Source organism: Tiliqua scincoides, chromosome 2, assembly GCF_035046505.1.
Source record: "Tiliqua scincoides isolate rTilSci1 chromosome 2, rTilSci1.hap2, whole genome shotgun sequence".
Taxonomy (NCBI): domain Eukaryota; kingdom Metazoa; phylum Chordata; class Lepidosauria; order Squamata; family Scincidae; genus Tiliqua; species Tiliqua scincoides.
The window spans coordinates 64,699,897-64,717,754 of record NC_089822.1 but is presented as its reverse complement, the minus strand read 5'-3'; the positions used below and the strand labels follow the sequence as shown (position 1 = coordinate 64,717,754).

At 45.1% G+C, this 17,858-nt stretch overlaps 1 protein-coding gene across 1 annotated transcript in view; it reads right to left on the bottom strand.

Moving 5' to 3' along the window:
- SLC28A3 (solute carrier family 28 member 3) overlaps positions 1-3,016 on the bottom strand; it is a 70,878-nt gene extending 67,862 nt beyond the window's left edge. The window contains exon 1 of the mRNA XM_066612570.1: positions 2,891-3,016. Coding sequence (XP_066468667.1) covers positions 2,891-3,016 — 126 coding nt within the window. The remainder of the gene's footprint in view (positions 1-2,890) is intronic.
- Positions 3,017-17,858: the final 14,842 nt, after the last annotated feature.

Genomic DNA, 17,858 nt, shown 5'->3' with positions numbered 1-17,858 from the left:
CACAAAGAAACAACAACCTGCCTCAAAGTAAATGTTCAACGTCTTCCTAAATGGGCTTCTCAGATGTGGCCTTAAATCCTCCATGTCATTTTATCTAGTGCCATGAGCATTTTGTTATTCTAGAATGAACAAAGCACAAAGCTTTAATTAAAGCAAGCTCAGCATGTTACTTTTCACAGTGACATAATGTTCCTCTGCCACTTATGAAATTGTACAACCAGAAGCAACAGATGAAATAAGAACAAACAAGCGATGACATGAAAATGCACGTTGTTTTAGAAACTTGGTCAGAGGAGTTGTACTATTCCTGGAGAGGGGGAGAGGGGAGGACGACACATTACTTCATGGAGTCTGGAGCTGTATCAGAGCCCTCTCCGGGTTCTGAGTAGAACTTTCCACAATTCCATTAACCCACATAAATGTATCACAAGCTGAAACATAAGCCAACCAGGTGTCTCACACCACATTGTCCATACAAATGATTGGGCCCTTGGCCTGATCCAAAACATTTGTTTTGTTTTTATAACATGCTTTTCTTCTGTGATCAAGGATTTGTCTTATCCATTGAATAAGCACTGAAATATGTAGCCTTCATCTCAGCTTTGAGTGGTACTGTTCAGAAAAAGTGTGACTTCTTAATGCTTTTGGATGTTTAAATTGGCCTTTAGACCCTAGAGATGAAGCAGAACTCAGACCGAAATTCTAACCAACTTTCCAGGACTGGCTTAGCTGTGCCAATGGGCCATGTACTGCATCCTGCAGTTGGATGGCACTCATGGAGGCGTCCTCAAAGGAATGTTTGTTCCCTTACTTTGGAGCTGCACTGCCCTTATGTCAGTGCTGGAAAGTGGGTTAGGACTATGTGCTCATTCACATATAACATCTTCAGATAATGTCTCTTTCAGTATCTTACAAGTTAAATCCTCTTCTCACCCAAAGCCTTCTGATATGATAAATGCTAAAACTGTCCCAATATTTCTCAAAGTATATATCATAGAGGTGCAAATCTGATCCTGTCAACAGCATGTCGGTATTTATGAAAAGGTCTTGATGTGTAAATATTCTAAAGATATTTTCCAGGTTAAAAAAATGAGCATTTTCCAATCCCAGTGGGCTATATGGATTCACTATATAAAGATTACAAAACACTTTTTACAAATAAATCCAACATGACTTTACCAGATGTTATTTTTGCTCAGGGAAGGCACAGTTGTTACCCAGTTGTTAAACATGATCTGGACAGTGTTCCCTACAGCTAGCACATTGATTCCTGGAAAACTGTTTTTCCCTTACATTCAAACTGCACAACTGACTTGCTAAGAAAAGATTGTTTTCAATCAACCATAGCCTTCTCTATCTCTAATTCAGGTGTTTTGATTTTATTTTAATCCAGTTATTTTAATCCAGTTAACCTTCAACAATAAATATACTGTCTTTTACTGCAGACTTTGAAAAGATGAGGGAAATAGTAGACAAATTCTGTAGACAGAAATCCTCAAGGAAAAGGAGGTTCAGGGCACATGGGAGTTTCTTAAAAGGGAGGTGCCAAAGGCACAATCTCAAAATAATTGATCAAGAAGAAGGGTAGGTGCCTAAGGAAACCAGGGTGTCCACAAAGTTCATATGAAGTGGGGCAGATTGACAAAGAGGCTCACACACATATAGCCCTGGATAAGATTATAGCATAAGGGAATTAGGCAGAATATCATCTGAGCTTGCCTTGCGTATTTGTGAGGTTCAGGCCACAATGCAAAGTGCGCCCTAGGCTGGCACAAGTCCTGCCAAAGTGTTGTAAGGCACTTCTGCACCACCAGATGAGTTGGGAGGCTGGTACAGGGGACTTGCACTGGCTTCTGGAGGCCGAATGCAGTCCCAGCAGTGTTGGTGGAGGGTGAGTTTGTGCTAGCAGTGGGTCAATTGTGCGGGGGTTTGGGGCAGGTGGGGGAGGCACTGTGGAGGCATTCCGGGGTAGGGGGAGGGTGGCAGGGACGGGCCTGTGGACAGACCAGGCAGAGGGGTGGAGCCAGAACCCAGCATTTGGGCCAGATCCTAAACCTCCTCCTGGATGGTGGCACAGTTTCAACTAGCCCACCACGTTCCCACAGAAAGGGGAGTCGATTCCTCTTGCCCCGGGTTGCATTGCTTCCAGCCCCAACCCTGTGCTGGATACAGCGCAGGCCAGCTGGCCTGCCTGCCTGTTCCAGTGCAGGATAGGATTGGGCTGCCCATCACCTGAAAATATTTTTCATACTACAGATGGTCTATATAGGTATGTTTATTTGTTTTCCAATCATAAAAAGTTGGAGTTACAGAGTTGCAAAGTTTGCTGTGGCAGCTCCAAAACCGAGAATGCATTTTGTAGTTAATTGTAACAACCTGTAATCTTTTCTTCCTCTGTCAGCTCTGGAAAATGTTACTGTTATAAACTATAATCAGCTATAATACTGTTCTGCCTTTTGTTCTAATATTTGAGTGGAGTTCTGAGGTGACCTAATTGACTGAACAGTCACATTTTCACTTGACTTGGCTCATTCATTAAAAATAAAAAAAAACTGGTAAGCAAAATATCTTTACATCCTTTTGGGTTTCTTTACTGACCGAGATGACAAAGTTGCATACTTCATACACGATTCATTTCAAAGACTGGTGTGTGTGTGTGCGCTTTGTAGCATAGGAATTGGAAGTCAGTTGTGGATTATGTACCATTACTGCCCAATCCTATGTAGGACTGGGCTGCCAGTCAGAGAGCTTTGCAACAGTGTAACAGTCCACTGCTGCAGAATGAACATTGTCAGCACTCAGAGCACTCTGTTGCAGTTGTGGACCTGGCCCCTGTGCTGCCCTGCAATACAGAACTGCAACATGCTGCCCTCCTGGAGAGCAGACTCACCTTCATTCCGTAGCCTCGCACGGCGTTCCCAGGTGCTCCAAAAGCCTTCTGACGAAAACTGGAAGTACTGTTTAATGATGCTCCAAAGGCCTCAGAAGGCTTTTGGAGCACCTGGGGATGCCGCATGGGGCCTCCATGCTGTACCCATGGAACAGCTCTGGAGAACAGGTGGAGGTGTCAGAAGCAGCACAGCAGGAGCAGTGATGCTGGACCCACAGATGTGGCACCTGAAGCTTTCGCCACCCTGCCCGAAGCAGGAACACCACTGCTCTGTTCGTGGTCATTTTGGGAGTGTGCTGCCAGAGCAGGCACAGCAGTGGCAGGGACAGGCAAAAGTGGGTGGGGAGAGGGAGGAACAGGTACAGGGAAACTGAGGGCAGGGATGAATCCAAGGGTAATGGCAAGTGCTGGATCCTATCCCCTCCTTTAGCAGACTTCCTCCCTCCTTTCTGTCCTTTTGCCAGCTACAGAGCTGGCTCAGGTCAAACGAGACCCATAGCGGAGCAAGAGTCATATAGAGGGGCAAGGGGATTTCAATTTCCTTTCCCCTGATGCCTCCCAATCCACACACCCGTCCCACTTGGCTCAGCTGTGAGAGGGGAGGATAGGATTGGGCCTGAAGTGATGCTAACTGAAAGCAAATTCCTGCCTCATGAGTAGTTTCTTTTCCTCACTTCCTCTAAGTTGTTCCAAATGTATTTCCCTTTGTGACTTCCATGCTTTTTGCATGAGCCATCCAAAGTTAAGCATTTTTGTTGCACTGATTGTAATGGATAAGTTAAGCCCATACTTGGCTCTCTTACATAGAAATCAATGGAACTAAAAAGTGTTTAGCTTTGGCTGGTTCATACCATTTGCTTTCAGTAAGAAGAAATACCCAGGCTGTTGTCATATCTTTGTTATCTGCACATTCTTCAGCCATTTAACATGTTTCCAGACACATTAAACTTCATGTTGTCTTCCCTGCAGCCATACATTTCTTTTAATGAAGTCTATAAAAACCATTATCTGTAGAGCTAGTCTACAGTTGCTTCAACCTGTTATTCCCGTTTCGCTTATAGACTGGAATTATGGCATCTCATTGATTGCTCTCAACATGTCATATTTCAGACACAAAATGATCAATGGACTCAAAGCCTATGGCACAAATGGCAAAGGCATGTGAATGAAGAAACCTTTTGAAGTTCCCTTACAGCCTAATCCTAACTTAATTTCTGCACAGTGATGCAGCGGCACCAGCAAAGGCTCTGCTGCATCTTGTGGGGACATTTTGGCTACTAGAGGTCTTGGGGTAAGGAAACATTTATCCTCTTGCCCTTTGTAAGCCCCAGCAGCCACAATGAGTCAACTCAGACGTGTATGAGCAATATTGCTGTCACAAGTCTGCATTGATCCATGTTGGGGGATCAGGATAAGGAAGGGGAATAGGATACAATGTGCACTGGTACCACTGATCCCTCTCCCCTCATAGGCCTGATTCACCTAACCCTGACTCCATTGCCACCATCCCTCACCCCATTCAATCCCCTCCCTGCCTTCTTCTGCTTCTGCTCTGCACTTCCCTGGTCCAGTGGGTGCCCCTGAAAGCACCAGCACATGGGGGAAAGCTGTGAAATTCCTGCTGGCACACCAGCTAGAAGTGCTGTCATGAAACACTTCATGGCACTTTTGTGACAGCATATGCCGGTAGAACATGTGTTCTGCCAGCACAGAACAAGAATAGGATTGGCCTATATTGTTCAAGCAGCCTTGAATTAGGAAGTCATATTAGTCTAACCATTGGCCCGTCCTTGCTTACTCATGCTTGGAATTCTCTCCCAATCCTGTTACTTGAGATCCTTCTGAAGATGCAAGTATTGGACCTAGGAATTTTAGCTGGTAAGCTCTACCATGATTTCTCCTTGGCCATGAAGCTTCCTGGCTGACCTTGAGCCAGTCACTCACTCTCAGTCTCACTACCTCACACAGCTACTGTGAGGACAAAAGAAGGGAAGGAACCATGTATACCACCTGAACTCTTTGGAGGAAGGGTGGTCTAAAAATGTGAAACAAACAAACAAACAAACAAACAAACAAACAAACAAACAAACAAACAAACAAACAAACTCTTCCTGCATTAGCACTTAACTCCAGTTTAGAACCCCATGTCTCAGATCTGGACTTTCCTCATTCATTTCCATGGGAAAGACAGTCTTATTTCACAAATTGACCTGTCTACTACATATTAAGTCAATGCAAGTCTGTGCTTGATTTGTATTTTTATTTTTTTGCTGCACAGTGGAGAGTTATCTCCTTTATGTATTAATGCTACAGTAATATATTTTTGTTTGTTCTGAATGTTTGATATTTGAGCTCTATTAGGAACTGTTTATGCTGTGTCAAACTGAGTGCACTTCCCTTTTAAAAATTAAATTTGGTCAATAAATAACTGGCCCATTTGCTGTTTTATGAATGTCGATGTTCTGATTTATTTTTAAGGGAAGATAGTTAATGTGTAGAAATCGTAGGTACTCATTAAAGTGGAGACGAATTCTGACTCTTGGTATCTCTGCTTTGGACTATGGATAGGTTCTCATATATTACACAGTCATCTATTATTTACTAAGCAGTTACCATAAACATAAAGTTTGAGCATTTGCAGTGCCTATGAGTAATTGACAATACACACTACCCATAATAAATCACTGCCAAGGAGACCTATTCAACTCTAATCCAACATGGTGCATTTATCAGTGACTGCTGAAATGTGGCAGATGGGGATTAAAAATTTGGGTGTCTGTCATCTTCTGTAAAGTCTGGATAAAACAGAGACAATTACAAAACATGACGTAGGCTCTGTTTAGTAACATTCTTAACATTTGGTTGAATACAGATATGTAGCCAGATTTTTGTGCTTTACTTTATGTTCAGGTCTATTACAATTCACCTGCCACACACAGACACAACTCACCAATCATATAACCAAGTGGCAGATTCTGATTTTTGAAACAGAATGTTTTTAGCCTTCATGGTTTCATAGTAAGAAGGAAGTTGATACTTGTAAATCACAGAACTTGCCATACTCGGAGAGTGAAGCGATTGCAGTTTTAGCTGCTCTGCCTTCCCCTGATCCCTTATTCACCAGCTTCAGAGTATGCAGCCATGGTGTGTCTGAATACATTTTTGACCGAATTCTGAGGTTAGTGCCAAGATCTTAACTTGTAGGAGCAACCAAACCATTGATTGATTTGGAGCTCTATCTTTCTTTTAGAAGACCATATTTTGAATTGCTTGCTGTGCCTGTCTGGATTATGCTTTGAAATCCCATGAGACTGAACTTTTCAGTATGAGATACACTAGGCAGGGCCTTGAAAATCACCACAGGTGATGTGGGTTACACCTCACAGTTACCTCTGTGGTAATACATCTTTAAGCAAGTACTGACTTCTAAAATCCTAGTGGAGTGATCTACAACTGTCAGTCCCAAAGACTCTAATCTTTCAAAAAGACTATGAACAGTGTGAGAGAACTCCAGATTGCCAGGCTGAGAGAAAATGAACTGATATAGCTGCTTAGGAGGCACTGTATGGCACAAAAAACTCTGTTGCTGTTGCTCAGGCAACACAGAGTAAATACACTGAAGTTTATATAGGCCATCATCAAAAAACCTAGCGCCAGGGCATAGCCAGGTCTTAGGTGGATGGAATCACTTAGTGCCCTCCAAGGAAAGCTAATATGTCTTCAAGGGACAATACTTAGCAGTGAAAATGATTTAAAACTCCAAACCAGAAATCTGACAGAAATTTATGGAATTTAAGGATGCATACATTTCAGTTAACCCCTGGGGGCTGGGGGATAAGAATAGGCCCTCAGTTTGGCTGTACTTGTCGTAAGAGGCGATTAAACAGCCACCGGGTAGATGGGACTCGTTAGCCTGGGAAGGCAGCTCATGTGAGAGAAGGAAAACTCTGATCCCAAACCTCCACTGCCTTGTGGCTACATCCAGTTATGGAAAAGGCTTCAGGAGTCAACCTCCAGGCAAAATCCGGAGCCGGAGTCCCTGAGGCAGTTCATGGCTGAACACAGTCACGTTCTGGCAACTCCTGCGACGCCGCTGGAACCAACCGTATTGGCTTCTGCCTTTCCATTGAACCATTTCAGCGACGTGGAGAGGGGGGATTTGCTGCATGGGTAACAGTCTATCCCCCATATCTACTTTACCCAGGCTTCGCGCACTGGAGAGGACACTGTTCCAGAACCACTATTCAGAGCGCAATACCATAGTCTTCAAGACTGAAGGATGCCAACTGACATTTCAGTTATTCCCCTCCCCTGGTCAGTCCTTTTAAGTTCTTTTAAGGACTGGCCAAAAGGACTGTCTATCAAGTGGAGTTGTTTAATTGTTTTATTTTGACTGATGGCTGATTTTGGTCATTTTCTAAAGGTGCATATTGTTTGAAAATAGGAGTTTCCATTTTATACTCTATAGTTGTATACTGCTTTATGCAAATTTAAACATCCTAATCTGGTAGTTTCTTTTGTGTGCATGAACTCTGTGATTCACCTAGCTATTCCTCATTTAAAGACCTCCCTTTTCACTTCCTAATTGATTTTGCTGATGGCGCCTTATACACCAGGGTGGCCAAATGTGCTTTATGTAAGAGCCACATATGAGAAACTTCAGATGTTTGAGAGCTGCAAGAGTTGTATGAAAGCTACAATATTTAAAAAGCATTTAAATTCTGCGCAGTTCAATCCTAACCTGTGCTGGAACAGGCAGGCCAGCTACAGATCTGAGCAGCCCGATGTTAGGCCGGGCTGCTCAGGAGGAAAGTTAGGATCCAGTCTAAGTACTGGAGGCTGGTCCCACTCCTCTCCTGGGACTGGTCCGCCCACCAGTCTGCCTGCCACCTGCCCTCCCCCTGCCCTCGAAAGCTCACGAAAAACCCTCCCCCTGCCTTCCCCAAACCCACTGCTGCCAGTGCAAACTTAGCTTTGCCAAGTTTTGCTCTGGTGCGGGGTGGCCAGTGCACATTCTTGCACTGGCATCCCCAACTCCCACAGTGGTGCAAATGTGCTTAATGGCATGTTCACGACACCTGGAAGCTGACCCAAGGGACTTGCACTGGCTTAAGCGCAATCTAGGATTGCACTCTAAATGTATTCACTCACCATAAACATGAATTCAGTGGGTTCTCAGTTTATACCTGGTAAATAATTATAAAGCTTGAAAATTTCATATTTACCTTTTATAGAAATTGTGATGCAAAAACAAGCTCAGCCAACGTATTTCTGAGAGAGCCACACATTATATGTCAAAGAGCCACATGTGGTTCAATGACATGATATTGAGCCACCCCTTGTGTACACTTATCCAAACTGCAGAAATGGAACTGTCCCTAATGTTGCAATGAATAGGGCGGGCTCTGCTCACAGAGGTCTCAGCAGGTACATCATCCCAGTGAATGATTTGAATGAGTTTTATATCAGGCACATTTCTGACTGCCAGACTTGTACTTTGCACAGAAGGCTTAGATCCTGAAAACATGCACTGTCATCAGTTTCAGAGAAGATTCTTTTATGGACACTAATGCAATTTGTGTCTAAGAGCATCAATTGTTTTTGGACTCTGTTGCTTCTATGAAGTTACAGGTACCTTCGGGGGGGGGGGGGCTAAGAAAGTGGAAACAGAACCTCAGAAGTCAGGGCCAGCTGAAGCCCTCCTGGTGCCTGAGGAAGTATAATGTGGATGTGGTGCTGCCCCACCACAGAGTGTTCTGCATGCTGCATACCGCTCTTCTTTCCCATGTGGATCTCCCCATCCTCCTCTGACTGGCATCTGCTGCTCACAGATCTTTCCACACATACATGCTGATCTCCCCCCAACAATATTTTCCCCATGGTGATCTCCCCTTTCTGAAGCTGCACATGGAGCATTTCGCTCCTCCCCACCCTACAGAGTGCTGTCCTGTCCTGCTTGCTCCCCTCCCCCACTTATTCCATTCCTGCTTTACTCTAAAGGCAAAGGGAGCAGAAGGAGATGTGAAAGAGAACAGTGGTGGGCCTGTGTAAAGCATCATGTACATGGATGAAATCATCATCATCATCTTCCTACCAAGTAGTGCATATAATATGGCAACCCTAATCTATCAAAAGGAGCAGAAACTAGCAGAAATTCAACTGTGTTCACCACACAGAGGGAAGGAAGCAACACATCTGTGAGAGAGGAACACATTTGAGGCAGTGACAGCAGGTACCTGTGGAATGCACACATTTGTAATTAATACTGGGTTTGCATGTGCACATTTGCAAATATTGATAAGATGAGATCTAAGCTTTGCAATGAAGCAAGCGGAAATGTGAACGTTGGAAAGGCAGATGTGGATTTGGTATGTAATCATGGGGTGCATGCCAACAGTGTAACTGGAACACTTGTATTTTTTTGCAGGGGTACAAGGCTGAGGAACCAGCCAGATTTTCTAAAAGCCAGCATGGGTGTGGGGGCGGGTGACAGAGAAAGAGCCCAGACTGTAGCCATGAGTGGCGAGATCCTGATTTTGCTGGTGTGTTCTGGTATCCAGCCTCCTTCAGGTGCCATGATAACTGCACATCTGGAATTTGGCATATTAGTTTCTCTGTTTTTTTCACCACACAACTCATGTGTTCAAACTTCTGTAGCCATTGGCCAGCACACATATTTGCTGAACCCCAGCACTCTCTTTTTTATCCCCAGTGCTAGCTGGCCTCCCACCCTGGCCATGTGACTTGTAGGCCAGCCCACTCATAAGGCCGGTTGAAGCAGCTCCTCTGAGTGTTGGGCTGGCAGAGGTAGTGGACTTGCAGGCATGCTGCCACCCCTTCACATGCTGCCTTTCCATCCTCCCCACCCTACCACTGCCCCAGCCTGTTTTTGCTTGGTTTCCTGGGAAACCATGGGTCCACCCTCATGTGAACATGTTATGCTTGTTCTGATAAGCACAACCAGTAACACTTCCCAGTTGCCCCAATTTTGGATCCATTCGCTTCTCTGATGGGCAACACACCTGAATTTGATGCCAATATTTCTCACTTCCTAAAATGTACCCAGATGCTGCTCCTCAGCTTTGCTTCCTTCGCCTAAATGTCCTGGATTCTGTTTAAGTAACATAATCCGCTGAACGTTTTTTAAAATGTGAATCAGGCAACAGAAAAAAAGCAGAACAAGGTGTTAGCCCATGGTTCTAGTGATACTTTACAGGTTTAGAACAAATGTGGGATTCCAGACTATTTCTGACTTTAATTCTATGAGTAGTGGCATTCAACCTGAACAAGGGGATGCAGACAGGGTCTGATTAGTTGGAGCATTGCGCAACATTTGCCATCACAGTGCACATAGCAAGAGCATGGTGTAATCACTTCCTTTGCCATAAATAATGTATTCATTCTAAGGTGACTTGCAGAAGAAACAGGCTTGGTTGACTGTGGCTTATGGCTTTTTTTTTTTTTAAATTTAACACAATCTGTCAATGTTGGAACAAGTTGTATGCAAAGTTTGTTTTGTGATTGAATCACTTTATAAACTTTTCTGTCTTCTTCCACTTCATCAGGATGCAGGATTTCTTTTTTTCATTTTTTATTTTTTTTTTGGCTGGCTAAACAAATTAAGAACTAATCCTTTACTCTCCAGAACAATGGAACAGCACTATTGAAAGCAGTTGAAAGATGCTGGAAATCAAAGGGGAATACTTGAAGGTGTGGCTCACATGAAAAATATGTGCCAAATAGCCCAAGGGAATTGGTGTGAAATGAATGGCATGGAGTGTGATTTCCCCCCCTTTTCTTCAAAGTTCAGAAAAGATGATTTTGTAACAAATTATTTTGCCAACCTGCCCATGAACTTGTCTCTGCTGTGTTCCCTTTAGGTCAGGGGTGCTCAATAGGTGGATCGCGATCTACCAGTAGATCGCGAGGCAAAATGAGTAGATTGCGGAGTGGTGCCTTCAGGTGCCTCTGGGAGGCAACGCTGGGAGTAAGGCCCATTGTACTCAATGGGGCTTACTCCCAGGTAAGTGTGGCTAGGATTGCAGCCTCACAGCCTAATCCTAGGCATGTCTACTCAGGAGTAAGTCCTGTTATACTCAGTGGGGCTCAAGGTACACCAACATACATTGTACACATAAATGTTATATGTTATGATGGCGCGAACATTGTAAAAAAAACTCTGGTAGATCTCTGGGCCTTGCTGGGTTTCAAAGTAGCTCTCGAGCCAAAAAAGTGTGAGCACCCCTACTTTAGGTAATATCAGCAAGAAGATTTTTTTAAGGTCCTAAGTGAGATTGTATCGTGGTGCAATTGTGAGATCTGTTGCTGCAAGCCCACCATAGGATTGGACTGTAAAGCACTTTGAAGTTCCAGTGATTTCAGTTGGAAAAATATAATCACATTCTTAATTCTTGCATAGAGATAAATGGGACTTAAAAATTGATTTTTGTGCCTGTGGATTCTGCATGCTACTGCATCCCAAACTGCAATAAATGCATCAGACAACCTGGTCATCATTTTTTTGGTCACATCAAATCCATTTGCGGTGCATGATGTTCCTGGGCTAAAACCACTTTTTCATGTACCAGTTCTGTTCCCAAAACATCTTGGGACACGTTTTTACTTGCATATGTAAGACATATGTAATATGAATAAAATGATGTAAAACACCAGTCTTCTAATTCAGAATGTAACTCAATACAGCAGTGGTTCCCAAATATTTTAGCACACCAGGACCCACTTTTTAAAATGACACATTTTGGGGACCCGCCTAGGTTTACCATAGGTTTTAAAAAGGAAATTTAGAAAGAAATATTATTTGTTTGTTTGTTTATTAGTAATAATAACCAGAAAGAAAAATCCACAGTTATCTCCCTATATTTACACATGCTTGCACACTGTAGAAACTCAGCTCCTTGCAGGGCAGTTGGCAGCTACATTATCTGGTTTTAGAATAGCTTCAAGGCTTGAGGCAATTAGTAGTTATCTGGTTTTTCCATCACCCTTTGGCAACCCACCAAAAATCAGGTTGAGATTTTTGGCTGTGGGAACCACTGCAATACAGTTTATAGACCAGCTTTGAAGAGCTTTGCTAGTTGAATGTGTAAGATCCATATGATCTATGAGATCTATTTAAATTGTTTAAAATAGGATGTAATTGGTATGACATTCCATAAATAAGTCTGAGGATTGTACTTTTACAAGAGTTCTGGGAACCCTCTGTACAGAATTATAATGCCCTTGAGTCCCTTGATTACAAACCATGACTATTTACAAAGGTTTAATGCTGGATTAAATGTATAGTGTGGACATACCCTTACAATCTCATCTTTGCATTTCCATTTTCTCTCGTCTATCCCCACATGATGATGCAAATAAAAAAAATGATGCCAATATTGTCTTTTGTGTAGTGGGTTTGGGTACCACATAGCCATGTATGTCATGTAGATTGTGCCATTTAGATATGCATTGGAGCATTCCTGAAATGGCAGTAATATGTGGAATTTCATGAAGTGCTGACTTCTGAAAGATAATGTTGTTGTTGAGGCACATGGCTGGCTATACAGTATTTTAAAAATAAACTTTTTGATTTTTTTTTTTACCGAAGATATAAAGAAATAACAAGATATCAAACACAGAACAATGCAAAGTTAAGAAAAACACGCCAAGGTAAGGTTTGACATGCTTTACTTGTTTGGTTTGCAGATTAGAAAGCAAAACTGACAGGAATGGAATTATACATGTGGTGGTTTCATACAGGCAGATTTCTTTTCAACAAAAACTATGAAAGAGTGTCATCACCTGGCAAACAAAATCCTTTTGCAGTGCATGTTCACTGAGAGTATGCGTGTTTACTGAGAAGTAAGTTCCATTCACTGAGGCTTACTCTCAGGAAAGTGTGCAGCCTAAAGAATTTAATTTATGACCCAATGCTATCCATGAGATATGCTGGTAGACCATAAGGTCTACCAGCATATCCCAGAGTCCACTATCAAAGTTGCCTCTCTGACAGCTCCATGGCCGCAGCTCTCCAAAGACCATCTGCTGATCCAGAAATGTTTGCAGTGAGGGTGGATTGGGGTGGGGATTGGGCTGGGCCAAGGGCAGATTTGGGGTGGGATCAGTGGCGTCGCGAGGGGATGCGGGGGTGCGGGTCGCACTGGGTGACACCCCCCGGGGGGTGACGCGCCCTGGGGGGCAACGCGCTAAAATTGTGCCTTTACTTGCTACCACGTCGTGCCATAAACCGTTGGATGCGGAATGACCAGCGGAACACAATGCAAAAAGCTCCATTGAGATCGCTCCTTTCCTTCAAAAGTTATGGCCAAAAAATCAGAAGGAAAAAAATGCATGGAGCCCTATGGAAAGTGAAAGCGAGCCATATCGCACATTTACTCGTGAGTAGGCAAACTTGCCTTAGCCCCTCGGAAAGGACAGGCTGAGAGGAATCCAACCAGAATGGTCCCGATCCAGTAAATGCAGCCCCCAAAAAACACCCGAGAAGGAGGTCCCTATTCAGCCCTATGGAAAGCAAGCAAAACCACATGGCTGCATTTACTTGCGAGTAGGCGCACTTGCCTTAGTCTGTCGGAAAGGGCAGGCTGAGAGGACTCCAAGGATGTCAGAATGGTCCTGATCCAATGAGTGCAGCCCCCAAAAACACCTGAGGAGGAAGTCCCTCCCCCCCAGCTGCAAGTATACGGAGCCCTATGGGAAGCGAAGCAGCCTCACATAGCATTTACTTGCAAGTAGGCAGATGTGCCTTGGCTGGTGGTCAGATCTTTTATTTTAATTTAACTATTTATAATTATTTATTTTAATTTGCTTGATGATGTCATTTCTGGCCATGACATTGCTTCCAATGGGTCCTGGACAGACTAGTATTGGCAACCTTCAGTCTCGAAAGACTATGGTATCGCGCTCTGAAAGGTGGTTCTGGCACAGCGTCTAGTGTGGCTGAAAAGCCTGGACAGACTGTCATTCTAAAAAGTGGGTCCCAGTGCTAAAAGTATGAGAACTGCTGCAATAAGGTGTTAGTAAGTTGACATGGGTGTGTGCGTGTGACTCCACAAGTTTTCAAAATCACTAAAATCAGAATTTGGAGGAATAAGACCATCATGTTATATATCAATCAATGTGTAATTTCATGCAGAATGCAATCAAACAAACCACATTGAAATATCTGTATTCTATCAAAAGGTACTGCCAAAAAACCAGTGGGGTGGGGCAATGGTACATCACCACGCCTACCATCTGGGGTGTTGCCCTGCCCACTTCATGGGGTGACTGCAGGCCTCCCGCACCAGGTGACGTGAATCCTGGTGGGTGCCACTGGGTGGGATGGATCTCAGCAGCAGAGACACCTGCAAGATCCAGTGCCCCTGTCCCAGCCCTCATATGCCCCTTGTAGCAATTCAGATCTACACCAGCAAAAGAAGTGGTGTAGATCTGAGTAGGTCCAGAGGGGACCGGGGAGCAGTGGAGGAGGCAAGTAAAAATTTTCATTCTTTACCTCTCCCAGCTGGCCTGGTCCCCAGCTAGCCCATGGGATGCAGCAGGGGCTACATCAGTGTCCCAGTGTCACTGCCAGGCTGTTCCTGGGCAGATTGGGCTGTTAAGTTGTTAATTTCTTTGTGTTCTAAAGTAAGTGAATTAGCAGCCCACCATTAAGCATACCACATGCATGTTCCATCTATTGAGCTTAGTGGAAATGTCTTCAACATGATTAACGGTTTCCAACAAACATTAGAAAATAAGAACATTTTTGCTTGATCCATCCTTCTCTTACACTGGACATTACCTGACAAATCTGTTTTCTACAGGATAAAAGATGGGTATTGACACAACAGCCATAGGCAGTGTTGTGTATGGTGAATGCATTTCCCAGACAAATTCAGAAAATACTAAAACTAACAGTACTATTTTTTGTCCAATGTAATCTCTCTCTCTCTCTCTCTCTCTCTCTCTCTCTCTCTCTCTCTGAATATATATATCATCAAATGAAGCAGCACAGGACTGATTTGGCAAATCATATCTCTTTCCTTATTTATATACTGCTGGATTGAATCCAAAGCCACCCTTCCATGGGCCAGCAGGTTTTGGTGCTTAGGAAATGTCTAGCACAAAAAGCTTACCAGAGAAAAAGATCCAAACTCCTTGTGTTGGTGCATAGAGTTGCTTGCAGTCATTAATTACAATGATTAACTGTAATCATTAATTTTTTTGAAAAAACAAAACAAAAATCCAAGCCACTGCTTTGTGGGGAAGGGCTCACCTTTGCTGTCATTGGAGCTGTTTGCACACTTTCTTTAGCCATGCCTCTGTGGGCAGTGGCAACTTGAACAGCACTTGGTGTGCTAACAGCATTCCTGGCACTGTTTTTTTTCCTTCCGGAGTGAGCCCAGAAATGGATCTACGTCACCCATTCTCATGAGGGGAAAAAATGGAAGGAGCAAACAAGTGAAATTAGAAAAATGAACAGCGCTTCAAACACTGTGGAACACTGTCAGCATAAAAGATTCAAACCAGGGGGTGCAGGCTGCACTGGGTGATGTGCTTGTGGGGGTAACACCACTATTGTCCAAGATTTTTAAAATCTTGGCACTTTCAGATAATACCATCATGTCATATATCATTCAGTGGTGTAGCTAACCAAGTTGCTGCCTGGTGCAAAAAAAAATTCTGTAGCCCCCCTCCGGGCAATGACATCAAATTTAATTAATTCCATGGGGTCTTTTTATTTGTTAAAGTGAGTGAGAAATGTTAGCTAATATTTTAAAATAGCAAACACTTGTTGAAAGTACTTATTGCACTTTTCCAGCGCAATCTATTCATGTCTACTCAAAAGTGAGTCCCACTGTGTTCCCTGGTAAGTGAAGTAAGGTAGGATTGCAGCCTTACAGTTTGAGATGTGCAGGAGGGGACTGGAGACCACCCTAAGAGCCAGCAGCTGACCTTGAGGAAGTGCAATCCAGGAATTATGTGAACAAATGATGAGGCCAAACCACCTGCTGCTCAGTGCTCCTTCTGCAACTTGCCTTCCAGGTTGCTGTGCCTTGCTTGCTACCCTCTGCAGGTTCCTGCACATGCGCAGGTAACCTGTCACAGTCAGCCAACTCAGAGTCCAATCCTCTGCATGTCTACTTGGAAGCAAACCCAGTCTAATCAATGGGGCTTACTCCCAGGAGAGGGGATTACAGCCTTGGAGCCCAATCTCTGCCTGTCTACTTGGAAGCAAGCCCAGTCTAGTCTATGGGGCTTACTCCCAGGAAAGTGGGGAGAGGATTGCAGCCTTGGAGCCCAATTTTCTGCCTGTCTACTTGGAAGCAAGCCCAGCCTAGTCAATGGGGCTTACTCCCAGGAGAGTGTGGATAGGGTTGCAGCCTCAGAGCCCAATCTCCTGCATGTCTACTCAGGAGCAAGCCCCACTGGCTTAGATTGCAGAGACAATTGAGCTGCTGCAGCCTTGCCAGGAGGAGAGAGGAGGGTAAGGGGGCAGGCAAGTAGAGAGAGGACTGTGACAAGCAGAGGAGAGCAGGCTATGCAGGGCGGGGGAGTGGTGAGCAACTGGTCCCGCTGCACAAGGGGAACCCCCTCCTCAGTCCAGGCTGGGCTCCACAAGGGTCTCTGGGGGCTATGCCTGCCTATCGGCGGCTCCATCTCTCTCTCTCTCACACACACACACCCCCAGTGTCCTGATCAGCATCCAACAGCCCCCCCTCCACCATCACACTTCTTCCTCCCTCTCTAAACACAAACAAGCACTGACACGCTCTGCTCTGCTCCCCATGTGCCTCTCTTGCCATTTAAGCCAAATAGGGCTTCAGGGGGCAGCATGTTGAGCAGGACAGGTAGAGGAAATCACAGAGGAAATGAGGGCTGGCAGGTGCATGAAAGGAAGTCTCTGAGGAGGTCTGTGCCTGTCACCAGCATCTCAGCTGCAGGAGGGGGAGAGGGCCAGCTCCTTGTGCCTGCTGTGACCTGTGGTTCTTGAGCTCTGCTGGAAGCAATGAGCTAGACTACCTTCCATCTTGGCTGCAGGGAGGGGCAACATGCAGTTTCACCCCTCTCCATTACTGTTGCCCCTCCTTCCTCTGGAGTGCCTGGTACTGGCAGGGCTGCCAGCAGCAGCCCAACTGTTGTGCACAGGTGCTGTTGCCTGCAGGTTGTTGCCCCGTCAGCCATGTTGTTGTCCCCACCCACCTGTAGCCTGGTGCAATTGCTACCCCCTGCACCCCCTAGCTACGCTACTGATATCATTTGATATGTAATTCCATTCTGAATGCAATGAAAGAAACCACATTGAAATATCTCTATTCTACTAAAAGACAGCAAAAAATCCAGTGAGGTGGGGCAATAGTGCATCACCATTGCCCTGCCCGCTGCATGGGGGGAGGCCCATCATGTGGGTGATGCACTGGCCTCCTCCACTGGCTGATGCAAACCCCAGTGATGCCACTGACTTGCCCTGTCAGCGATCAAGCCCTTGTCCAACACCTGCCTTACCTGGCTGTAGGCCAGGGGCAGAACTGCCTGGCCACAGAGCCTCCGCCGCCGCCGCCGCCGCCGCTCCATCTGACCAGGCAAGACACAGGGCAGCTGGGTGGGAGAGACTGCCCCCCCCAGTTCACCTGACCAGAGCAGTGAGCAGCGTTGGGTCACCATTAACCACTAAAGAGAAAAGAAGTAGGGGTAGGGTCAGGGCCCCTTTAAGCCTAGAGAGGGAGGAAGGGGCGGAGCCAAGGGTGTGGCTGGGGAGGATAAAAGCAGGGAAGTCTGCGATCAGGTAGTTCTGGAGAGGGAAGGTAGGAGCTGGAGCTCCTGCCTGAAGACCAGGGGCCTCAGGTCCTGCCTCCATGGTGCAGGACAAGGGTGTTGTGAACCCTCTCCCCCTGGCTTGGTCTGAGGCTTCCCCTGCAAGGAACCCCAGGGAGGTGGACACCCCACCCAGGGGTCCCAAGAGACCATC